This window comes from Tachyglossus aculeatus, chromosome 8, assembly GCF_015852505.1.
Source record: "Tachyglossus aculeatus isolate mTacAcu1 chromosome 8, mTacAcu1.pri, whole genome shotgun sequence".
NCBI lineage: Eukaryota > Metazoa > Chordata > Mammalia > Monotremata > Tachyglossidae > Tachyglossus > Tachyglossus aculeatus.
Window position 1 is genome coordinate 28160739 of NC_052073.1, and position 26125 is coordinate 28186863.

The 26125-nt window shown below is 43.4% G+C and overlaps 1 protein-coding gene and 1 non-coding gene across 2 annotated transcripts in view; one reads left to right on the forward strand and one right to left on the reverse strand.

The window, feature by feature from the left end:
* Positions 1–3959: 3959 nt before the first annotated feature.
* DHX35 (DEAH-box helicase 35) overlaps positions 3960–26125 on the reverse strand; it is a 63245-nt gene continuing 41079 nt past the window's right edge. Inside the window, exons 13-22 of the mRNA XM_038750649.1 lie at positions 23425–23549; positions 22200–22254; positions 19829–19924; positions 17528–17622; positions 15150–15227; positions 13805–13934; positions 13234–13315; positions 12272–12343; positions 10830–10941; positions 3960–5277 (exon numbers count right to left, since the gene is read on the reverse strand). Of these exons, the coding sequence (XP_038606577.1) occupies positions 5233–5277; positions 10830–10941; positions 12272–12343; positions 13234–13315; positions 13805–13934; positions 15150–15227; positions 17528–17622; positions 19829–19924; positions 22200–22254; positions 23425–23549 (890 nt within the window). The 3' untranslated portion in view covers positions 3960–5232. The remainder of the gene's footprint in view (positions 5278–10829; positions 10942–12271; positions 12344–13233; positions 13316–13804; positions 13935–15149; positions 15228–17527; positions 17623–19828; positions 19925–22199; positions 22255–23424; positions 23550–26125) is intronic.
* On the forward strand, positions 16668–16805 carry LOC119931941. Its single transcript, XR_005452237.1, has one exon. It is a non-coding gene; the product is annotated as a small nucleolar RNA SNORA7 (small nucleolar RNA).

Here is a 26125-nt window from a genome sequence, read left to right on the forward strand (position 1 = left end):
TCTGCCACTTGTCTGCTGTGTGACCTTGGGCAAATCCCTTCACCTCTCTATGCCTCAGACACCTCATCTGTAAAAAGGGAATTGAGATTGTGAGCCCCACGTCGGACAGGGACGGTGTCCAACCCGATTTGCTTGTATCCACCCCTGCGCTTAGTATAGTGCCTGGCGCATACTAAGGTCTTAACAAATACCATAATTATGATTGTTATTATTATCAGTATCTGTAAAATGGGGATTAAATCCTACTCAGTCCCATTTAGATGGTGAGCCCCTCGTGGGACAAGGACTACATCCTACTTGATTATCTTGTATCTACCCCAGCACTTGATACAGTGCTTGGCACATATTAAGCACCTAAAAAATATCAAAATTGTTACTATTATGATTACAAACACATATCCACCCTCCTTCAGCCTGCTTCTGACCCTCATTCCACCCTTCATATGCTTAGCCCCTCCTTGCTTTTAATAATAATAATAATAATTGTGGTATTTGTTAAGCGCTTACTATGTGCCAGACACTGTACTAAGCACTGGGTAGATACAAGACAATCAGGTTGGACACCACCCTGTCCCACATAGGGTCAATCCCCATTTTACAGATGAGGTAACTGAGGCACAGAGAAGTGAAGTCACTTGCCCAAGTTCACCTGGCACACAATAATAATAATAATAATAATAATCTTGGTATTTGTTAAGCGCTTACTATGTGTGAAGCACTGTTCTAAGCGCTGGGGAGATTACAAGGTGATCAGGTTGTCCCACGGGGAGCTCAAAATCTTAATCCCCATTTTACAGATGAGGTAACAAGCACAGAGAAGTTAAGGGACTTGCCCGAAGTCACACAGCTGACAAGTGGTGGAGCCGGGATTTGAACCCATGACCTCTGACTCCAAAGCCCATGCTCTTTCCACTGAGCCACGCTGCTTCTCTAGACAGGAGGTGGAGCTGGGATTAGAATCCAGATCCTTCTGACTCCGGGGCCCATACTCTATCCCAGCTCTGCCAAATGTCAGCTTTGTGACTTTGGGCAAGTCACTTAACTTCCCTGAGCCTCAGTTCCCTCATCTGTCAAATGGGGATGAAGACTGTGAGCCCCCTGTGGGACAACCTGATCACTCTGTAACCTCCCCAGTGCTTAGAACAGTGCTTTGCACATAGTAAGCGCTTAATAAATGCCATTATTATTATTATTATTAGGTCATGCTGCTTCTCTGTGCCTTTGTGATTACAAAACCACATTAGGAGGATAAAAATTAGGAGGATAAGTGCTTGTCCCCACAGCACTTATGTATATATCTATAATTCTATTTATTTATAGTAATACCTATTTACTTGTTTTGATGTCTGTCACCCCACACTTTAGACTGTAAACCCGTTGTGGGCAGGGACTGTCTCTCTTTATTGCTGTATAGTACTTTCCAAGCACTTAGTACAGTGCTCTGCACCCAGTAAGCACTCAATAAATACAATTGAATGAATAAATAAATAAATAATGCCCCAACATCCTTTTCCATGCCTCCAAGTCAAGCCAGTCCCTCAATCCCAATTTTACTCCTCTGGTTAATAACTCAAAAGGAGGCTACCTTGGGGGTGCTCCTTCATCAGCATGTCTTCTAGAGGGCAAAGGGATGGGAAGGTGAGGTGGTGATGCTTTAAAAGGGAATCATCAAGGAAGGCCTTATGGATTGTAGTTCGAGACTCTGTAGGAATTTTTATAAGAGGAACGAACCATGGAAATGATTAAAGTAAATATTTGGCTAATGCTCAGGGCCTTCATTCCTTCAAACTTCCCTGAAGAACCATAAAAATGTCTTTCTCTTATCTGGTAAAAGGCACCACCGCCTTGGCTCTGCGCTTTGCTGGGAATTAATTACAAGAAGGTTTTTAGCCTCAGGGGCCACGCTGAACATCAGCTCCTCTCAGTCAGTGTCTCACTTTACTGATTATTTCTCTCATCCATTGTTGAACTCTTAGTTCTATCCAAGCCTATTATTTCTGGGAACTGCCGACACAGAACATCCCAGCTGTGAGATTGCAATGCGGAATTATTTTTAAAAATAAGCTCACCAGCCTGGTCTGGATTCACAATCGTAACCAATTAACTCCAAATCCTAATCAATAAATCAGATGTTATTCACTTATTTTTTTTAATGGTATTTAAGCACTTCCTGCACGCTAGGCACCGTACTAAGAGCTGGGGTAGATACAAGCTGATCATCATCATCATCATCAATCGTATGTATTGAACACTTACTATGTGCAGAGCACTGTACTAAGCGCTTGGGAAGTACAAATTGGCAACATATAGAGACAGTCCCTACCCAACAGTGGGCTCACAGTCTAAAAGGGGGAGACGGAGAACAAAACCAAACATACCAACAAAATAAAATAAAAGTGACTTGCTCAGGTTGGACACACTCCCTATCCCATATGGGGCTCACAGTCTTAATCCCCATTTTGCAGCTGCGGTAACTGAGGCACAGAGAAGTTAAGCAACCTGCCCAAGGTTACACAGCAGATTAGCTGGGATCAGAACGCAGCTCGTTGTAAACAGGGAAGGTGTCTGTTTATTGTTATATTGTACACTCCCATGCCTTTAGCAAAAGTGCTTTGCACACAGTAAGTGCTCAATAAATACAATTGAATGAATGAATCAAGCTTCTTCGCACTCCCAGGCCTGTGCTGTACCTACTGGGCCAAAGCGCTTCCCCTGAGCACTATATTGAGCACTTACCGTGTGCCCGGCACTGTACTCATCAAAATGGACTAATTCAAAATGTTTGCCTTGGCCCTGTGATTTAAAGGGAGTTACCCAACCTCCAACCCACACCCCTAACTCTCCAGGGCCTCAAAGATAGGGGCCTCCTGACTCCAGCTACTGCAACTGTCTTTCAGGGAGGACCAGTGTCCTCTGTGACTCCGTTGCCCAATTCTAGGGCCTGGAGCCAGAATCCCATGGAAGCAGCCAGAATCCGCATGGAGGCGGGTGCCAGTCTTACCAGATAAGGGAGAGCTTGTAAAGCGCTTTCCCAACACAAAGTGCATACTGTTGGCTCAGGAGCACATACACCAGCTAACAATCAAAATCTGTTCAGAGGGATGTTCCCAGACCTATGAGAGCATGGGACTAGGGTTTTATGGTGCCTGCCCAGGGCATCTTCTTCCTGTAAGTTTCTTGAGTCTGCAAAAAGGCTCCAGGCAAAGAACTGCTTAATTGGAAGAGAAAAAGAACTGTGTTTTGTTTTGTTCCACTCCTAGTACAGTTCAATCAGTAAGGGCTCAATAAATACGATTGAATGAATGAATGAATAAGCAGGTGGGAAATTTGTGAATTTATTCATTCGTTCGTTCAATTATATTTATTGAGTGCTTACCGTGTGCAGAGCACTGTACTAAGCGCTTCAGAGAGTACAGAAACGTTCCCTGCCAACAATGAGCTTTCAGTCTAGTGAATGCTTTTGGATGAAACTGCCACTTGCGCGTTTCTGTCTATGGTTATCTTTCACCTCCATCTCCATATGTTGCCAACTTGCACTTCCCAAGAGCTTAGTACAGTGCTCTGCACGTAGTAAGCGCTCAATAAATACGATTGAATGAACGACATGTTACACGTGCATCCGTGTGAAGGGATAACGTTTTTGACTCGTAGCAAGACATGGCAGAAATCCAAAAGAATCTGCACCAGCCATGCCAGCTCCATAAACTGGCTTGGGGGCTCACAACTGAAAGCAGGGCATGCGGTGATTGAAATACTGAAATACTGAATCCTGAAGTCAAACCCCTTCCCCTGTCTTTTTCTTAGACATTCAGTTCTTAAGCAATACAGGGCTTAGGGGTAGGACCAGGCTAGGTCTGGTAATTAGTGCTAGATGACTTAACTGCTCTGCCTCCCTCTGACAGGGTCATGCTAATGGAAATTTCCCCCAAAAAGGCTGACAGGAGCCAGAGTGAGAGGGAGGACAACATTTATTCTATGTATAAAGTTTTACTATTATTTACACATTTAAAAAATGAAAACCAAAACAAGAATACATGTCGATGCCAAAAGCGGCATATTCCCCAAACAAATGTCTATACAAAAATAAGTTTTCAAGCTACATGTTTTTAAAACAAATCTTACTGCAACGGTAAGAAAAATAAATACGCCTACGTCAACTGCAGTATTTAACCCACACTCTGGTATGGTTGAGGAGCTCTGGGGTATCAGTGCGTGAAAAGGAAGTGTACCCTTCCTATTTCACAAAGATTCTTTCTCTCCCTTGCCCCCCCTTGCCCCAAAACCCCAAAAAGCAAACCTTTTAGAATCCTAATCGCCAGAAGAACAGAGCACCTGCTTTTTGGTTCGGTCTCACTCCAAGGAGTACTCCCACGAGATTTTTTCATGAGATTTCACTAGTGTTAAGCCGGTTGTACCGAGTCTAAGATTTCTTATTCCAAAATAAGAAGCTAAGCCCACTTGTGAAAGCGCATAAATCCTGTGCTACAGGGAATGTGTACGCATATGTCACGTGTGTCAATCACAAATCATCCCTAACTCTCTCAAAAGTTAGGGCGAAAGGGTCAGAGAAGGACCCAGTGATCAAAGAGAGTTCTCTGGTGTAGATAAATTATTCATCCTCCCTTTAAATTCAAGGCCATCTAAAAGTCCTCCCTGGGGCCAAAGAAGGACAAAGGGCCTAGGAGAAGGTGGGTAACTATTACTTTTAAAGCTCTCGGCCAATTAGGCATGCTCGGTGTGTGTTTTCCTCACCCTGAATCCATCCTTGCCAGGCAAGATGAAAGTTTATCTGGGACCCAATAGGTGGGAACTACAGTATATAAAAAAATCCCTTTCCCTCTTCTGCAGGGAACTAGAAGACGAAGGTTTTCTTTCCTTCCCGGACTCCCTAGTGATTATAAATTTGTGGCCCTGTTTTCCGATTGTCTATCTATTTAAAAGGAGCGACATGCCCCGGTTAACAAGCCCAGTTAACCAGTGTGGCGAATTCAGCCAGGGAGGAAAACATCCCCAATGCAAGCTCTACTTAGTTTTGCGATGTACTGCTCATGCGTAAATTCCTAAAGGATCCCGGCAGGCATTTAAACATCGAGGTGAGCAGGGAGCGGGTTAATGGTTCATGACTGTGCAGGGGGACAGCAGAAGGCTCAGAGATGACATCTGTGGATCGTGGCACGTAAGGGGCATCAAGGAGGGCAGGGCCGGGTCCTTTCAGCTGCAGCTGGCCAGCTGTCACTGGTCATCTACCTTGACCCTTTTGGCTTTCAGGGAAAGATGCTACAAAGGCAAAAGAAAAAAAGAGGATTTTAGGTACGGGAAATAGCATTTCATAATTACTCAGCTATCACAATCACTTCTTTTTTTCGATGCTATTTGTTAAGCACTTACTATGTGCCAAGCACTGTTCTAAGCACTGGGGAGGATACAAAGTAATCAAGTTGTCCCACGGGGGCTCACGGTCTTAACCCCCATTTTACAGATGAGGTAGCTGAGGCACAGAGAAGTTAAGTGACTTGCCCAAAGTCACACAGCTGACAAATGGCGGAGCCAGGATTAGAACCCATGACCTCTGACTCCCAAGCCCATGCTCTTTTCACTGAGCCACACTGCTTCTGCTTTGCACACAGTAAACACTTAAATGCCATTATTGTTATTAAGCATTTACCATATGCCAGGCACTGCTCTAAGCACTGGGGTAGATACAAGATAATCAGATTGGGTACAGTCCATGTCCCCCCATGGGGCTCGCAATCTGAATCCCCATTTTACAGACGAGGTAACTGAGGCACAGAAGTGAAGTGACTTGCCCAGAGTCACGCAGCGGCTAAGTGGCGGAGCTGGGATTAGAACCCGCGACCTTCTGAATCCCAGGCCCCTGCTCTACCCACTAGGCCACGCTGCTTCTCATGGGCCACCTGAGGGAAGAGCATGTGCCCCCGTTGTCTTCTTCCAGTTCCATAATGGTGCACTCCGTGGTGGCCCATGATGTGAACCTCTCCTTCCGATAATTATGATAATCGTTGTGGCAATTGATAAGTGCTTGCTGGGTGCCAAGCACTGTGCTAAGCGCTGAGGCTTGGGAGTCAGAGGTTATGGGTTCTAATCCTGGCTCCGCCATTTGTCAGCTGTGTGACTTTGGGCAAGTCACTTAACTTCTCTGTGCCTCAGTTACCTCATCTGTAAAATGGACATGGGGCTAATACTCTCTCTCATGAGCAGGTTTAAACCTCACTAGCTACCAGTGGGGAATTATTTCCGAGCGGTGAAAGACTTGGCAACTGTCCCCGAAGCTCTCACCTAAGCGCTTCTAGGTGCTCGGGGAAGATGTCGAGGGAGGTAGGTGGGAGAGCGGCAGCAGCAACTGAACCCCTGAGAAGCAAGAGGCATCTTATCTTCGGCCCCGTGTAACCTGGGCCCAGGTAGACACTGATAAATGCCATCATTACTATTATTATTATTATGCTGAGCCTACGAATCACTGAGTTCTAGCACCAGTTCTGACTGGCCAGCTGTGTGACCATAGGCTAATCACTTAATCCCTCTGCACCTCAGTTTCCGCATCTGCAAAATGGGATGAGATACCTGCTGTCCTTATTTCTTATTCTGTGAGCTCCATGTGAAACAGAAACTAGGTCAGATTAGGCTATGTCTCTAGCCTAATTTTCAGCCAATTCTAAGGTAAGGTCACCTAAATGCTGGACTGAGAAAGCCAATGTTTGGCACTTAACCAGTTTCACCACATTATTATTATTATTACTATTATTATTATTATGGATTTGGGAATATTATGAAGGTTAAGAAGCAGAGACTGAGATAGGAGGTTGACAGAAAAATGGAGGAGCTTACTTAAACAACAAAGTAGTCTTTGGGTAGATATCAATATCCAGTGTTAGCAATGGCTTTAAATTGAGGAATGGGGGAAAGACATTACACATCTTAGCGAAACCATTGTTCTCTGAATAAGCAGCCACTGCTTCAGAACTGTTTCAACTCTCTTTGTAGAGTAAAAACTGACATTCTGAACAGTGAGGGTCAGGCAAGGACAAGTCACTCATTCCCTGATGTTCTTCAAACATCTAGGACAGTTCAGCTAATTTGTTTGCTCAATTTGTGAAATTTTCCAATTCCTTTTTTAAAACATGTGCCTCTTCCACATTACCAACTAGTGAGTTAAAAATAGACCTGACCTTTGCCAAAGTAAACCAATTTGAAATCTGCATGGATTTGGAGTCCGTTAGTTCAAGTGCGCTCAGAGAGTGGTCAAAAAAAAAACCCAACATTTAGGGACCTTGAGAGTATCAGTGAGATCTATAACCCTCATCAAAGCGTTGATTTGTGTCAAGAATCACTGAGTCTGAAATTTCTAAAATAATTGGGTTTAAAATCCCAAACCAAAGAGGATTTTTTAAAAAAGCAGTTCTAGATAGAGAGAAGCTCAAGTATCTTCTTTGCCTCAGGTGTCGGCTGGGCTGGGACAGTTTCTGTCCCTGGGTTCTGACGAGGCCATTGCAGTCAGCCCCAGGACCGGCCTGCCCACCAATTCCATTCAATCAATCAATCAATCGTACTTATTGAGCGCTTCCTGTGTGCAGAGCACTGTACTAAGCGCTTGGGAAGTACAAGTTGGCAACATATAGAGACGGTCCCTACCCAACAGTGGGCTCACAGTCTAGAAGACAACAGTCATCTCCTAGTTGGGACCGTAAGCTCCTGTGTCTACCAACTCTGTTACACTGTACTCTCCCAAGTAACGTGGAAAGAGCACAGGCCTGCGAGGCAGAAGACCTGGGTTCTAATCTCAGTTCGGCTCCATCCCTGCTGTGTGACTTCAGGAGAGTCACTTCACATCTCTGTGCCTCAGATCCCTCATCTGCAAAATGGGGATTCAATCCCCGGTCTCCCTCCTACTTAGGCTGTGAGCCCGCTATGGGACCTGATTATCGTGCATCCACCCCAGCGCTTTTGGCACATAGTAAGCACTTAAACACCACAATTATTATTATTATTACAGTGCTCTGCACATGGTAGGTGCTTGATAAATATCACTGGTTGACTGGTTTCAGCTGAGCACTCACCCAGGAGCTACCTTTGCCACAGCTGAAGCTCTGGTTGCAGGGAGCAGATCAAATTGCTGTTCCACCCTCAAAACTGGAAGGAACAGTCACTTCTGAATGGCTGGCCAAGTGCTGACAAGAGGCATGTCAAGTTGAGATGAAGGTCAGCTCCCCAGTGGTCCCTCTTCTCCCTCTCTACCACTTTGGCAATCAGATCCAATTGCCAAGTTCTCAAATCCCGTTGTCAGGAACGCATCTGCCGTGGGGAAGCGGTACGCCAGTGGGAGCCCAAGACCATCTTTCTAAATTGGACTTCCCTCGGAGCTGGGAGTTAGGGGAAAAGGCATTTTAAAGAAGATCGGCTAATACGGTGGGAAGGTGGGAAGCAGTATGACCTAGTGGAAAAAGCACGGGCCTGGGACCTGGAGGATATGGGTTCTAATTCCAGCTCTGCCATTTACCCGCCGTGTGACCTTGGGCAAGCCACTTCACGTATCTGTGCCTCGGTTCTTTCGCCAGCAAAATGGGGGCTTAAGACCTGTTCTCCCTCCCACTTAGAGAAGCAGCGTGGCTCAGTGGAAAAGAGTCAGAGTTAAAATCCCAGCTCTGCAACTTTGGGTAGGTCACTTAACTTCTCTGTGCCTCAGTTACCTCATCTATAAAATGGGGATTAAGACTGTGAGCCCCCGTGGGACAACCTGATCACCTTTTAACCTCCCCAGCGCTTAGAACAGTGCTTTGCACATAGTAAGCGCTTAATAAGTGCCATCACTATTATTATTATTACTTAAGGGACCTACTCCAGGACTTCGTACAGTACTTGGCATATAGTAAGTGCTCAACAAATACCGCAAGTACTATAAATGCCGTTTCAATGGCTGCTGATCTATCGCATGCTTATTAATAGGAAAGGTTTAACTTTTGTGGTGGGGAACTAATCAGGGATCTCCAAACGAAGATGACAAACCGAAAGCTGGATACTGCACAGAAGTGCTGTGAGAAGAAACTCTGGCTCCAGTTCATGGCCCTCTGCCGTGAGCTAATCATCAGAGTGCTGAGGGGGGAGAAAGCTCAACCAACAGCAATAATGAAAACCAGACAATAGCTTGGCCCCAAGCTTCCAGCTGGATCTAAAATAGATGAATGCAGCTGTTAATAGGCACAGCTACACTCCACTCTGGTGGAGACTTGTCATGCTCGCTCAGATCCTCGGAATATCATCATCATCATCATCAATCGCATTTATTGAGCGCTCACTGTGTGCAGAGCACTGTACTAAGCGCTTGGGAAGTACAAGTTGGCAACATATAGAGATGGTCCCTACCCAACAGTGGTCTCAGAGTCTAAAAGGGGGAGACAGAGAACAAAACCAAACATACTAACAAAATAAAATAAATAGAATAGATATGTACAAGTAAAATAAAGAGTAATAAATATGTACAAACATATATACATATATACAGGTGCTGTGGGGAAGGGAAGGAGGTAAGATGGGGGGATGGAAGAGGAAGGAAGGGGAGGGAAGGAAGGAAGGAAGGAAGGAAGGAAGGAAGGGAGGGAGGGAGGGAGGGAGGGAGGGAGGAAGGAAGGAAGGAAGGAAGGAACACTGTGGGAAGCAGTGTGGCCTAGTAGAGAGAGAACGGGCCTGGGAGCCAAGGGACCTAGGTTCTAACCACAGCTCTGTCACTTGCCTGCTGTGGGACCTTGACTTACTGACTGACTCAGTTTCCTCAACTGCAAGGTGGGGTTCAATACCTGTTCTCCTACCTACTTAAGCTGTGAGCCCCTTACGGGACAGGGACTGCGTCCGGCCTGATTAACCAGTATCTATCCCAGCGTTCAGAACAGTGCTTGACACATACTGAGCACTTAACAAATACCATCAAAAAATAAAATAAAATAAGCATCACAATCCTATGCACTGAAAATTCCTTTGCCCGACGATCTCCAAGTACATGATGGGAATATATAGAGCTATATATAAATCTGAGAAAGCATTTTGCCCATGCAACTCTCTGGGGCGAAAAAAGGAATTAGCAATTCTTTCTAAGAGTACTTATACATAATAATAATAATAATGGTATTTTTGAAGGGTTTACTATGTGCCAGGGACTGTACTAATACATATATACTCAATCTCCATTTTACAGATAATATATATACATATGTGTATATTCCTATATATAGGAATGGATAATTCCTTTATTTTCCCAGGGAGTACCATGAGTACTACAGATGTACTTATAGTACTTACAGATGTACTTCATCTGTACTTCGTATGTGTGTGTGTGTCTTCCCCTTTTAGACTGTGAGCCCACTGTTGGGTAGGGACTGTCTCTATATGTCACCAACTTGTACTTCCCAAGCGCTTAGTACAATGCTTTGCACACAATAAGTGTTCAATAAATATGATTGATTGATTGATTGATTATGTATACTCTTAGAAACAACTGCTAATTCCTTTGTTACCACAAGGAATAGGGTGGGCATAATGCTTTCCCCGGTTTATCTGTAAATATATACATGGAATTAAAAGACCTATAGTTCAAACGGGAATTAGAGTCCCTGATTCCTATTTGAATTGCTTGTTCTTTCTTGCCTCCATATATTTCATCAGTTTTACTTCAAGAGAAGCCACCTGTTCACTTTGGAGGATCTTATTTCTTTCGCCAACTCAAAAGTTAACTTCCCCAACCGGTTGAAAATACAAACTTTAGTGAACAAGACCAGTAAAAGTGGAAATTTCTGCGATGGATGGGCTCTGGGGATTCGTACCGTTCCTTGTTGGTAGAAGTGAGGGGCCAATTCCAGGAGCCATGAAGATTCAATAGCAGTCACATCTCTCATATAATATTTTGAAGTCTGAATCACCTCATTGTAGACCACCCTGAAATCAGAGAGCAGCACCACGGTGTTTTAAGCAGTAGATACTGAGAAGCAGCATGGCCTAGTGGATACAGCACAGTCCTGGGAGTCAGAAGGACCTGGGTTCTAATCCCGGCTCAGTCACTTGTTTGCTGTGTGACCTTGGGCAATTTATCTGTCCCTCAGTTACTTAATCCCCAGTAAAATGGGGATTAACACTGTGAGCCCCATCTGGGACATGGACTGTGTCAAACCTGATAAGCTTGTATCTACCCCACCACTAAGTACAGTGCTTGGCACATAGTAAGCACTTAACAATACCATAAAAAAATTCTTAAAAGCCATGATTCACCAAAAATTTTACATTTCTTGGGGCCTTCAATCTACAATTGCTGTGAGATAGGAAGGACAATTACTGCACTTTGAATGGAAAGGTAATATTCTAATTCAATCAATATGGGAACAATCACAATTTTTTATTATTAATCTGTCCCACCTACCCTTTGGCTAATAAGGTGACTTAGATTGGTTCTGCATTCGGTAAATCACTGTTTTCAAAACAAATCCTGCAATTCCTGCAACCACCCTGTTGTGATCGGAAAATTGAACCAAACTCCATTTGAAAATTTCATATGAAAAATCCTCCCTCATCATTCCATGAGATTATATGACCGGGATGGGGTTTTCCATGAAATCTGAAGTTTTGTGATTTTTCTGAATGCCTCCAAAATACTTTAAAACTATTACACTCTTGCATAAATCCACATCACGAAGAGACCAATCTGTGAATCGGAGCCTTTTGGGTGGGATTAAAATGAATCACCCTTACTAGTGGGAATGTCTGGCCAAGCACTTAGTTTAGTGTCTGCACACAGTAAGCGATCAATAAAAACTACTGATTGATTCTCAGTAGGTAGGTAAATCCCGAGTGTCACAATCTGATGTTTTGTATTTAAAGTGCCTTTTACAAAGATATAATCTCAACTGCGATTCTCCTTAAAATAATCAGTCCAGTCTTCCTGTTGTAGAAATGGAGCTATAATAATAATGATGGCATTTATTAAGCGCTTACTATGTGCAAAGCACTGTTCTGAGCGCTGGGAAGGTTACACGGTGATCAGGTTGTCCCACGGGGGGCTCACAGTCTTAATCCCCATTTTACAGATGAGGTAACTGAGGCACAGAGCAGTTAAGTGACTTGCCCAAAGTCACACAGCTGACAGTTGGCAGAGCTGGGATTTGAACCCATGACCTCTGACTCCAAAGCCCGTGCTCTTTTCCACTGAGCCACGCTGCTTCTCTAAATTGTTAATGATTGAGCATCAGAGATTAACCAGTGCAGCACATCTTACCAGCGAGGTGGTTTCTCTGCATACAGCACTGAAGTGGGATGGATGTGCAATTCATGGTCATCTCGAATGGTCCTTGAAAATAAAAGAATGTTATGCAATTTACATTTAAGACTCGTTTAGCGGCGCAAGAGGTCTTTTGGCAAATGTCTGCAACCACACAAAATATGTAAATGATATGAATTACCTAGATATACGATGAAATAGACACAATTTGGGCAAATATTTCTTCCCCACCTTCGATTCCCTCAGCCTATCACTGGGGTTGCTTTCTTTATTCCGCCCCCAACCAAAGGCCAAGAATATTTACTGAAGGAAGGAGGGTAAAAAAAAGAAAAAAAAAAGATTAACTTGTGGATAACTCCTTTTTCTTCTAATTATCTAACAATACAGGTCTCACTACTTGAGCCTAGACTTCTGAGTTTGTTATTGACCTAACACTGTAAGATGGTACATTCCCAGAATCCCAGAACTGAGCTATGTCCAATCTTCCACCTTCCAAGTGCAGAAGATTTATCATTTATCTCAGAAACAATCAAAAACCCCTGGCAGAATGCCTTTCCTAGACTTCTGAGAATCAGTTTTCAAAACAGAAAAATAATTAGCTTAATCCAATATATGGAATGGCAACTCTATAATCATCTGCCTGCGGTAGACCCTGCCTTTGAAAGGAACAAAAACCTTTAACATTTCTCGACAGCACTTATATATCCATAGATTTATCTGCTCTCTTTCAGACACATATTCATTTTTCCATTCCCTTGTTAGTTCGGTCCTTTTTCACTCTTGTTCCCACTGTTTGTAAATGATTTATGTCTCCCAGACTCCCACGTTAAGACTGTAAATTCCTCCATGACAGGAGCTGGAGGAATTCCTCCCATACTCACTCAGTACAGTGTTGTCTGCATTCACTGGGTGTTCACCCAATAAATGCAATTACTGATTGATTAAGAGAACAATGGTACCTATAGGCTCCAGTGGAGTGGAACTTGGCCGCATTGGCAAAGAATCCGGAGACGATACACCTCAGAACAGGATCTGGGTCACCTGAATTAAGAGAACCCATACGTGAGTCTGGGAAAAGATGTACTCCTTTTTATGTGCTAAGTGATCAAGAACTTTTCCCTTCACAGAGAAATGGCATGGGGGAGGACACTCGTATGAAGTTGAAAAGGACGGAATTTTTAAGCACAAACTTATCCATTCAAGCATACCAAATCACTTACATTCTTCCAGTTTCCAAAGTAGCTCAGCCCAGGATGGGGCAAAAACTGACTCTGGGAGAATAACTTAAACAGAACTTGCATCTATCATTTAATTTGCCTGCTTCAATTATTCAATTAGGATGACCCCGAATCTTATGGAGAGAACTATAGGCTTTAGTGGGCCCTAAGTCTGGCAAATATATTTGAGTGTGCGCAAATTTATGTACACATTCTCACGCTTACCCTACTGACTCATATACTTAAAAGAGACACTAAGCACAAAACCAATGAACCACAGAAAGCAGGAGTTCTGCAGCTAATATACTCTTACCTTCACTGGATTTCTTTGGTACTTTAAACTTGACAAGAAGCTTTTTCAGTTGTTCCCTCACTGTAGTGGCCCTGACCAGCCCCTTGTAATTAAGGAAATGCTCTTGACACCACTGTGAATTCCTACTATGCTGGAAGGCAAACAAGACAATGGTAAAATTACAAACTGAGAGAAATGCTTTTGCCACCCAGGGATTGCAGCATTTGAGAGGGCTATTTTCTCTTCCCTCTAATTTTGCTTGCCCAATGGACTTCAGATTTCCTGGTCGGGTTAGCAATTGGGCGCTTCCCATTTCCACTGATTCCCAATACACACAGTACTTTCTTAATCATGCTTTTGTAGCAGAACTGTCAATCAGGAGGATTCTGTTCTTCCATAAGTAACTCGGGTATATATGAAAGAACATTGACAAAACATTTAATTTTTTTCTACACCTCCACTTATCCAAACTGGAACTGTAGTCATATATGTTCTAAGGGCGCAATAACATCTTTGTAAAGAGTGTTTAAGAAGAAAAGAAATGCAGAACTGTAGAGTACCATTACTTCCAAACTCAGTCAGAGGGAAGACAGGTGGAAAGCACAGTGCAACAGCCTGTGTGTGTGCATGGCAGGTTCAGCTCTAGATCAGCCTTTGCAAACTCACTTTTTAAAATAAATTTCACCTCTGAAGGGATTATCTTCAATTTAAGTTTCCCTCCCTCCCTCCCTCTCTTCTTCCCACAGCAGATTCAATTATTTCTAGTTCCAGTCTTAAAACAGAGTCTTATTTCTGCCTAGTATTAATGCCAGCAAGATTAAGGTTTGGAACACGTAAGCACCTGGAGAAAATTCTTAAGGTTTCAAAACAGAGTGCCAAGAGTGCATGGGATAAGTGGCACGTGCACCATAAACCCTTGTATTGTTGTAACCTACCAGGCTGTTGGGTAAGTTTTGTGGGGTGCGATTGCCGTTTGCAGGCACACCCACTTCACTCAGCCATAAAACCCAACTGAAACACACGTGGACACATTTAGCTCAGAATCTAAATGCAAAGAATTTCAGGTTCAGGTCCGATAACTCCGTAGCAACAAGAAGACACGGTCAGAAAAGCTGGGGATATGTGTGGCTTGACAGGCAGTCAGTCAGCTTTAGTTGCGTTAAACCATCTCAAGTCAGAAAAACTTGAAGACTGCACGGAAATAAGTCAACTCCCTGTTCTGTCAGTCAGTATCACACTTCTAGGCTGAGCAGGTGATGCACATTAAACAGGGCTTATGATACAAAAAGAGGTGCCAGGAAAAAAAACAGCTACGCTGATCATCATGTGCATAATCCTAAACTTCTAGGGCTCTCCTGTTGCTTACTTTGACAAAAGCTTCATACACATTAAGCATAGTGAGATGGTCACCTTCTTCCACAGCAAATTTTCGGTGTTGCCGGATCTGAAAGAAGATGGTGTACTTTATCAATGTTTATCCGGCTATATTTTCACTCAGATATTCAAATGTAACCACTGGGGTTTACTTTTCTTCATTCCCAAGTTTTACTCCTAGGCTAAATCAACAATATTAAACAACTTCAGAACTCTCCTCAATTCACTATGAAGATTGATTCTGACTTTCTAGGGGGTATTCTAATTTGCAATGGAGGGTTCCAGATCTCAGAAGTTTCCTTGGGGAACTTTTTGAAAGTCTAATGAAAGTTCTGGGATTAGTGACTTGCCTGAAGGGTAACAGTAGTAATAGCATGTATTAAGGGAAAAATCTAAATGTTTACTTCTTGCAAATCTCTAAGGTATTGTTAATTTTTCTTGAAAGAATCCCAGTATATTACCAATTCATTCTCTTCAAGTTCTCAAAGGTGCTACTGGGCACCCTTAGGAGCTGCAGCAGAGGGAAGAACATCTTCCTCCCTGATTTTTTTTTTTTAATGGTATATGTTAAACTCTCACTATGTGTCAAACACTGTAATAACCACTGGGGTAGACACAAGATAGTCAGATTGGACAGATTCCCTGTCCCCCCCGGGACTCACAGTCTAGACAGCATGGAAGAGGCTTTAATCTCCATTTTACAGATGAGGTAACTGAGGCACAGAGAAGTTAAGTGACTTGCCCTAGGACCTGCAACAAACAAGTGCCTGAGCTAGGTTTATAGTGCAGGTCCTCCAACTCCCAAGCCTGGGCTTTCTACTAGGCTGCACTGATTCTTTGCTGGAAGAAAGCGAAGGTGAAAAATCACTTTCCAGACTCCTCCGAAACACCCTTCAAATTCTCATGAGAGGTGAAGTGGGAGAATGGAATGGCAAGTGGGAACGAGCTGGGCACCCCCACCCCCAAATGACATGAGGTCAGATTACATCCCATCCCTCTTGCTACGAGAAGCAGCGTCGTTTAGTGGAAAGAGCACGGGCTTGGGAGTCAGAAGTCATGGGTTCTAATCCCGGCTCCACCATTTATCAGCTGTGTGGCTTTGGGCAAGTCACTTCTCTGTGCCTCAGTTCCCTCATGTGTAAAATGGGGAATAAGATTGTGAGCCCCATGTGTGACAACCTGATTACCTTGTATCTACCCCAGTGCTTAGAACAGTGCTTGGCACATAGTAAGCACTTAACAAATACTATTATTATTATTATTATTATACAAGACCCTGTAAAGAACCCTGACTTCCAAGGAAAGGGAGTGAAGCGTTCTGCCACCCTTTCTAAAGCCAGCTGGGAGGGCAGTCTCCATGGATACGATCAACCCCCTTGTAAGGGGGAGTTTGAGCTCCCCAAATTCTTTTCTTGTTCAGAGGAAACCTGGACATTCTCTTTATTTGAACCTGATGGGTTGCAGATCTGAGTTCTCCTATATTAAAAAGAGATGAGGCTATCTGAGAAAGATCCTCTCAGGGTCGCACCTGGAGAGTTTCCAGTACTCTACCAGTCTTGGCTGAGGGAGGAAGAGTCAAGCAGAGGCCTACCCATTCCATTCCTAGGTTGGCCAGTAGCTAGCGAGTGGAAGGCAATCTGCTACAAGTCAAAACTCATCTGTGCTGGGCAGCAGCAGCATTGGAAAGAATCGAGGGCGAAGACTCAAGTTTACTGCACGAAAGGAGGCAATGGTAAACCACTTCTGCATTTTTACCAGGAAAACTCTTTGGATACACAACTAGAGTGACTGCAGATGGAGAGTGGGGCGTTCTGGGAGAGACGTGTGCTTGGCGTTGCTATGGATCGGAGATGACAGCATAAGAGAAGACAAGATTTGAGAAAGAGCCTTCTTTTCTAAATCAGATACACAGTAACCAAAGCACCTCTCAAGTAGTCTTTGGTTGGTGATGCTCTGGCATGGTCCAGAAGCTGGGTGGTCTAGTGGAAAGAACAAAGGCCTGAAGGGGGACAAAGGACCTGGATTCTAACTCCCACTCTAATACTTGCCTGCTATGTGACACTGGGCAAGTGACTTCACTTCTCTAGGCCTCAGTTTCCTTACCTGAAATATGAGGAGTTCTCCCTGTTCTCCCTCCATCTTAGATGGTGTGACCCATGTGGAACAGGGACTGTGTCTGACCTGATCATCTTGCACGTACCCCAGCACTTAACAAAGTGCTTGGCACCTAGTACGTGATTAACATCGCTAGTTTTATTACTACTATTATTATTATTATTATTATGACTTTGTTGGTGACCTAATGGACACATTAAACAAGGGGCAGAATTAAATACACTGAATTGATGTGAGAGTTGAAATTGAACTCACAGCCTGAGCCTTCTGATTTGGCGGGATCACAAAGACATTCTGAATCTGCATCATGGCTGCAATGCTCAAAATTTCCTGGGAGCAGCCAAAGTTTCCTGCAAAATAGGTAGCAAAACAATCTTAATTAATAGCTTGGGATGACTCAGTGTGAGGACATGGATCTTCTTCCTCAAGTCTTCCTGCTACTTGAAGGACATACCTAAGTTACATTACTACTGCTGTAAAAGGAAAATTTCCAAAGCTAAAAGATCCTATTTTGCCACGTGAGGGAGTATTTGTGGTATAAGAGGTGTGGGAGGCATGAAGGAATTTTAAGCCGATAAAGGCTGCTATTCTCCGGTTAACCAGGAAGTGCCAGGAAAGGCCTTGGAAGTATTTGCGTTAAACTCCTGATGCTCCCAGCCATGATGATCTGGCCTCCAGGTTCCAGCAGACGAAGGGGTGGGTACATGCGTGCGTGTGCATGTGTATGTGCGTGTGTACACATCATGGTGGGCTCCATCAGTGGCCACTGCTGGAGATTCAAATCTTGAATCAAGATCTTGAATTTGGGGAAGTCTTGTACCCTCCTCCCCAGAGGGAAATGTTAGAGCCAGGAAACAGATGCCCTGGGCTCCCTCCCCTGGGAATGGGGGTGGCGGGGGCGGAATGACCGGACCCAGGGAGGTAGGGGCAGAAGGAGATGAAGGTAAAATAGTTCCGAGTCCCGGACCCTCCCTATCCCCAAATCTATTCCACCCGCCTCAGTTGGGAAGAGGGGTTAGTAATGCCCCACCCCGCCACACCCCATTTTGTCTCCCATTGCATTGCGGTTAAGCAATATCCCAGGGTATTTGGGGCATCCAAGATCGGAAATTTAGCCATCCTTGACTGGTCTTAATCATAATCCAGAACATTATGTTCTGTCAGTCAGCAATAAAGGCAGATGGTAGCAGATAGAAGGTTTCATTTGCATGTTTTTGATTCATAATGCCACTCTTTTTTTTTTCATAATTAACTGAGATCAGACGTGGTGGTGGCCTTGTAGAAATGCTTATGGTGCTCCCTCCCAAAAACTTCAGCTCTCCACACATGATTTCAAGCGAACAACAAATCGGGGCACAGCAGAATGGCTCAGTGGAAAGAGCCAGGGCTTGGGAATCACAGAACCTGAGGCTTAATCCTGGCTCAACCACTTGCTTGCTGGGTGATCCTGTGCAAGTTATTTTTTTTTTAATGGTATTAAGTGCTTGTTATGTGCCAGGCACCATTCTAAGGGCTGGGGTAAGATACAACGAAATCAGGTTGGACACGGTCCATGTCCCACATGGGGTTCAAAGTCTTAATCTCCATTTAACAGATGAGGCAAATGAGGCACAAAGAAGGTAAACGACTTGCCTAAGGTCACACAGCAGATAAGTAGTGGAGCTGGGATTGGAACCCAGATCCTTCTGACTCCCAGAAGTCACTTTAATTTCTCTGTGCCTCAGTTTCTTCATCTGTAAGAGGGGGATGCAATACCTATTTTCCTTCCCACCTAGAGTGTGAACCCCACGTGGGTCTGGGAGTGTGTCTGGCCTGATTACCCTGTATCTCTACCAGTGCTTAGTACAATGCTAGGCGTTTAGCACTTCTCAAATACCAAACTATTATTTTGAGTAGTAGAAGTAGCAGCAGCAGGAGCTCAATAAATACTCTTGTGTGACTGGAGGCAGTTGCTATTCACCAACATTCCCGGCTTTAATTGAGCCTTAAAGAGCTGACAGTCCTATGAATACAGCAAATTGTACACAATACTAATATAGCAAGGATGGCAATAATCAGGAAGCCTAGACATGCAGAGCAGTTTCAGCCCAATAAGCATCCCGTTCTCCTCCCAAGCGTTTAGGACAGTGCTCTGCACACAGTAAGCGCTCAATAAATACGACTGACTGCTCCCTTGTTTGTCCACTGCCCATCCTCTCCAGCAGTCTCTCAATCAATGATATTTATTGAGTGCCTCCTAGGTGCACTGTATTAGGCACTTGGGAGAGTACAATAATACCAAGTTAGCGGACACATTCCCTACCCATGACACGCTCCCGCGGCCCACCTGTTTGAACCACTGGCTAGCTCTGCTGTATGTCCAACCCGATTTCCTTGTGGCCACCCCCGTGCTTAGTACAGTGCCTGGCGCATAGTAAGTGCTTAGCAAATACCGTAATTATTATTATTATTATTGTAAACCAGAATCCAAGGCCACTTCACAGGTTTGAAGTCTCCAATATACTGGAACCAATCTCTCCTCTACCCAAATAAAATGACCAACCCCTGATGCCTTACCTGATTCGAGAAGCATTTTTGCAAACATGGGATTCAAGGGGAATTCTGCTATCCTTATACCGAGAGGTTCGGTTAAATGACAGTGTTTGTCCAACCCTGCCGGAGAAATAAACCTTGCAGTTAGAAAGCAGAGTCACTTGTTCATTTAATCATATTTATTGAACACTTGCTCTGTGCAGAGCACTATACTAAGCGCTTGGGACTGTACAATACCTGTTTGAATGAAACTGGGGGAAAGGGACCGCTGGATTCCATTTAATACAACTCAAAAGTTCCCAGGAAGAACTGAATTCACTGTCCTGTATATCTTACGGGAGGGGTTTTTTTTGCTTTTTTTTAAACCGGAAAAAAAAAAAAACCTGTTCTGTGGCCAGGTAGTCAATTGCATTTATTGAGTGGTTACTAGGTGCAGAGCACTGTACTAAGTGCTTGGGAAAGTACAATATAACAACATAAAAGACACATTCCCTGCCCACAACAAGCTTACACTCCAATACTGACTATCATCCCTAAGAATCAAGTTATGAAAGGGGCAAAAAAGCCGATACAGATACTGAAGTCACAGAGACAAGCTTTCAAGAAACATACTGCAAGCAAAGTAACTTGGCAAATTACATTTAGCCAAATCACTCTTGGGTTGTCCCAGAGATAGAAAAATACAAGAAAATAACCTCCACATTATTACCTTACCAAAGGTGAAATGGTTACTCAGTGGTTACTCAGGTTCAGCATTCCTGCAAACCTCTATTTCCTGTGAGTTCCGAGTCACACCTTACTGTACTAATCCAAACGTGGAATACAACCTTCACAATAATTCAGGAGAGTAACATCTTTTCTGACTCCCTGAAGATGCAAAATTTCAGCCTGTAGACTAATAGTAACTGATGCCCGGGATACAACTGGATATTACACTATAACTCTGTTCTATTGCACTCTCCCAATCACTTACTATAGTGCTCTGCTCCCAGTAAGCCCTCAATAAATGGGATTGACTAACTGATTGATGCCTCATTTAAGGTACTAAGCCAGATCTTGTCAAACAACTAATGCTTAAGCATCAACCCATCTAATAAACAAATGTTAATTTTGTAACCCACAAGAATTGATCAAACTAATCATTAAATCTTTAGAACAAACCCATGTCCTAATCCCAAATCCAAAACATTTACACCTGTTCTGGCTCGAAGCATATCAATGGCTCTGGCTTTAACTCTGCTTGGCTTAACTCTAAAGGGTTTTTCTGACATGATTTCTGTTGATGCTGACACCGTTGATGAACTGCACTTGTCGGTACTTGACATTAGCTGTTTTCCTGGGTGTGTTATTTCATTTACTGTTTACAAGAGCTTTTTTTTCTCCTCATGAGACACTCTTATATGCATTTGCACCGAATAATTCAGACAGAAAAATGGGCAGCCTCACAAATTTCTAAAAATGACAGTGGCCTGTTTAGCAAAAAGAAGAAGAAATATGCCAGATTGACTCTGCAAACCATTTTTAATCGCAACTGCCTCTTTTAAGAAATGAGTTTTCAGTACTTTAGGTCTTTTTCTTTGTTTAGATTCAAAAAGACTGCCGGTCTTACTAAATTCTAAATCAACTCAGTCCCTAAGCAAAATAGAACTAGTGTTTAGACAGTCGATTAAAATAAAGTGAAAGGTGACAAAAATGACTTGGAGGCTAAATTCAACAACTCTAAGACATCCCAGTACACTTTAAATAGCTTGAGTCCACTAATAAATTAAGACGTCAACTTATTCTGATTCACCTTTTAAAGAAGGCAGGGTCAAATCTACTAACTCTATTGTACTCTCCCAAACACGGCTCTGTATAGAGTGATTACTCAATAAATACTATTGATTGGGGACAGGGCTAACGGAGGTCCAGCAACCACCATTAATTTATTAATTGATTTATTAATTTATTGGCAGCAAACTGCCAATAAAGAACAATCCTAAAACACTAAAAATGTTCTATATTTTAAGTTCTGAGCAGAGGTGGGAGGGTGACCTACCTCAGGATATTCTGTTCCAAATTCTATTTTGGTTATAGCTAAACTAATTAGTGGCTACAACCAAATCTCAGATGGCCCTCATTGCATAATAAATTCAATGTCTAAATAATGTCAACCAATCAAGAAACCAAACCCTAGGGAAGAAACAATGTACTGTGTTTCACATTAGAAGTAAGGTGCCCTGACAAAAAATGGGTCTTTAGAACACCTAGAGGTTTCCAGAATTAAGTTCCCAGAATTAACTTTTCAAGACCCCAAAATTAACATTTAGTCAAACTTAAAATGCATCCATTTTAGGGAAGAGTTACTCTTAGTCAACATTACTTGAGCAGAACAAACAAACAAACAAATCCTCACCTCCCAGTGCATACAGTAGCTCCAAAGCCTGAACCATTGACTGGGCTGGGGGAGGCTGTGAAGAAACCATTATCAGAAAAAAAATATTTCAATGCCGATATGAAAAGACTAAGAGGCCCTGTGAAAACTGCCATGATCTTGGATGAATCAACAGAAGCACTTGGTTACAAAACTACAAAGGAATCTTTGCAAATTGAGGAAGATGGGATGGAGTCAAATTTCCAGAAATGTTCACTATTATAGAAGATGGGTAGTAATTTTGAGTCTCGAGGAGGTTTATCAAACAATCCCACTGACATTTTTCACAACAATCTAATTCTACTACCTAACTTCATCAACTCTCTCCACTTTGAAAAGCACTAGACCACACAGCACTGTGGTTTGGGGTTTTGTTTTTTTTATGGCATTTGTTAAGCTCTTCCTATGTTACTATATCAAACACTGATCTAAGCACTGAGGTGGATACAAGTCAATTAGGTTAGACACAGTCCTTGTCCCACATGGGGCTTTCAGTTTAAGTTGGAGACAGAATGGAACTGAACAGAGAAGTTAAGTGACTTGACTAAGGTCACACAGCAAGCATGTGGCAGAGCCAGGATTAGAACCCAGGTCCTTGGACTTCCATTCACTCAGTTATTCATTCATTCATATTTACTGAGCACTTACTGTGTGCAGAGCACTGTACTAAGTGCTTGGAAAAGTACAATATAACAATAAGCAGACACATTCTCTGTCTACAATGAGCCCAGGCCCATACTTTTTCCACTAGGCCATGCTGTTTAACTCAGTTGATCAAAACTGTGAGAAATGAAGTAGGAATGTGGCCTAGTGAAAAAAGCAAGGGACTGAATTCAGGAGACCTGGGCTCTAGTGTTAGCTACTTTCCTGTTATATAATCTTGTATGTCACTTAATCTTCTTGTGCCTCAGTTCCCTCATCTCTAAAATGGGGATAAAATACCTGTTCTCCCTTCCTCTTACAGAGTGAGCCTCAGGAGAGACAGGGACTATGTCCAACAGGATTATCTTGTATCCACCCCAGTGTTTAGTACAGCGCTTGGCATATGGTAAATGTGAAATAAACACCTTCAGTATTAAAATTAATGACCGTGGGTTTTTGCATCAAGGAAATCATTTGTAAACCCAAAGATAAAGGGTGGTTTTTTTGCTCCCCTTCCAAAAGGCACGAAATGTCTTCTAAGTTTCCCGTGTCTTCCAGAACTCACCGACATGAAGTGGAATCGGAGCACGTTGTCGATTCCTAGTGCTTTGAGCTGCAAGATGACAGGAGCCAGGTTACTGCGTTGCATCTCGGGCACAGTGGATTGAGGCAATTTGTCAAAGTCTTCCTCTGCGGGTGAGAAATCCACATTCTTTGAGAACAATATTTCAAATCAAATGAGTCCTTCACTTTATAACCAAATTTCAACTATTTTTTAAGGGCTATTTTTTAAGCGCTTACTGTGAGCCAGGCGCTGGGGTAGATACAGAAAAATCAGGTCCCTGCCCCATATATGGCTTACAGTGGTAATCCCCATTTTACGGATGAGGTTTCTGAGGCACAGAGAAGTGAAGTGACTTAATAATTTAATGGCTTAATAATCATGCCTTAATAAGTGACAACCCAAGGTCACACAGCAGACAAGTGGCAGAGCTGGGATTCGAACCCAGGTCCTGATTCCCAGGCCTGTGCCTTTTTCTACTAGGCCACGCTCTTCTTTCTTCACTTTCTTCAATGAGAAAGTGAATCGGCACCGAGTTTTATTTACCAAAGTTCTTCCCCAGAAAGTATCTCATTCAGTCCTGAGGAAACTGAGGAGCAAAGGGGATAAATGACTTGCTGTAGGTCACCTATGGACCAGTAGAAGAATCAGGGCTCTTTCTATTAAACCACACTGCCTCCTAAAAGAGTGAGGGCAACTGCCCCAGATCTATATCATTTAATGTTTCCAAAACCATTTATGCATACTGCTGACCTTTAATAGAGATTTTCTTTCTTTCTTTAAAATGTTGCTCTTTTGAAAATACTTTCTTTTCACGTGACCGTAACTGCTGTGGGCTTTTACAGAAATAATCAGTGCCTCCTCAAAGTCTACAACACGAAAAGAAACCAAGGGGTATGCGTCAGTGAAGAAATTGGGTCTTGTACGTGCCAGTCCTGGAGAGTGAGGGTTTTGTTGTTGTTGTTTTTAAAACACAGAACTAGTTTCTTCTATCCCCCAGAAAACTCTAAAACTCTAAAAACTCTAAACCCAGTTGGGTTTTAGCCTATTTTTTCCAATAAAATCTTCAGAGTTTGCTTCATCGTAATGTAGAAAAGAACTCTGCCCCATAATGTGTCCACCCCAAGCCTGCTCACTTGTTTCTAGGGCTCTCCCCAAAGGAGTATCAAATGTGATGTCAAATGAAGCCATTATCAAAGAGGATGCTATCTACATCTGGGTCGCTGGCAGAAAAGTGCCCCAGAACTAGGGCATCCCAAGAATCTGGGACGACTGAAAACTACCTAACCCACTCACAAAACCATCAAGTCAAAAAGCACATTCCATCGGAGGGGCACAGCCGCAGAGACTTCAACCTAGCTAAAAAAAACCAAGCAGCCACATCAACAGGCAAGTTGACTGCATTACATTATCTTTAAAGTCTAATGCATTCAATTAAAGTATGGAGAAACTACCCAGGCAGTGGAGACTTGGCAAGGTTCCCTCCTACCAAGTCACACCTCCTCTTTAGCCAGAGCTAAATACACCTGGTCTCTTGCACACGACACAACTAAAACTGCAACTTCTGCACAACCCAAAAGCCCAATGGCAGACCACATATGACCGTATTTTAGAGCTTCAGGGAAACTGCAGTCAAGCTTTGGGATGAAAGTTACATCACTGGTGCAAAAGAAGGATTGCCCTGAGCTACCCACTCAACATTTTGAAATCTGGTTGATAGAAATTGTTCTCCCTCTTTTTCTCCTGCCCTCCCTCACTCTCTTTCCTTCACTCCTTCTCCTCTCCCACCCCCATGCATATAAATACAGTGCTTTGCACACAGTTAGCACTCAATAAATAAAACACGTGAATAGAATATGAATAGAGTGAGACTAGCTCTCTGAGTCACAAGCAAGCAGAGGGATTGGTGGCTTGGAGGGCTTCACACATGCCTCCCCTAAGCCAGTCTACCCCTCTAGACTGTAAGCTCGTTGTGGGCAGGGAACGTGTCTACCATCTCCGTTCTACTGTACTCTCCCAAGTGCTTAGTGCAGAGTTCTGCACACATTAAGCACTCAATACGATTGACTGACCTCTCCCCTGCTGTAGTCCCTTCTTCTGGGGGTGCTGGGGAGTAGGGGGGGATGTAAATGGACCCCTGGATAGGTCTTGCCTTTGCCCCTTCTATCTCTTTGCTATTTCTGCCACAAAACTACCCACCCCCCAGTGACCAAGCTTTCCTGCTCTCCTCCAAAGATCCCATTCCTCCTACTCCAGGATCTAGAGACCCTGTAGCAACAGTGATCAACCCCTTCCTCCTGTTTTTCCCCCAGCCAAAGTGCCAGTGCCAAAGTGCCATTCCCATCTGTCTGTCCCCATTTGTTCTAAAACTCTGGTATCAGAACTGCCAAGGCAGGAGTTTCTTCTCCTCTCCCCACTTCCTCACTTCCTGTTCCTGCCAGCCCCAGTGAAGATCCTTGGCAAGGAAAGACCCTTCTGGTGATGATGATGATGATGGTATTTAAGTGCTTACTATGTGCCAAGCACTGTTCTAAGCGCTGGGGTAGATATAAGGTAATCAGGTTGTCCTATATGGGGCTTAGAGTCTTAATCCCCATTTTATAGGTGAGGTAAACTGAGGTGCAGAGAAGTTGTGGCACACAGCTGATAAGTGGTAGGGCTGGGATTAGAACCCACAACCTGTGAATCTCAAGCCGCTTCTCTT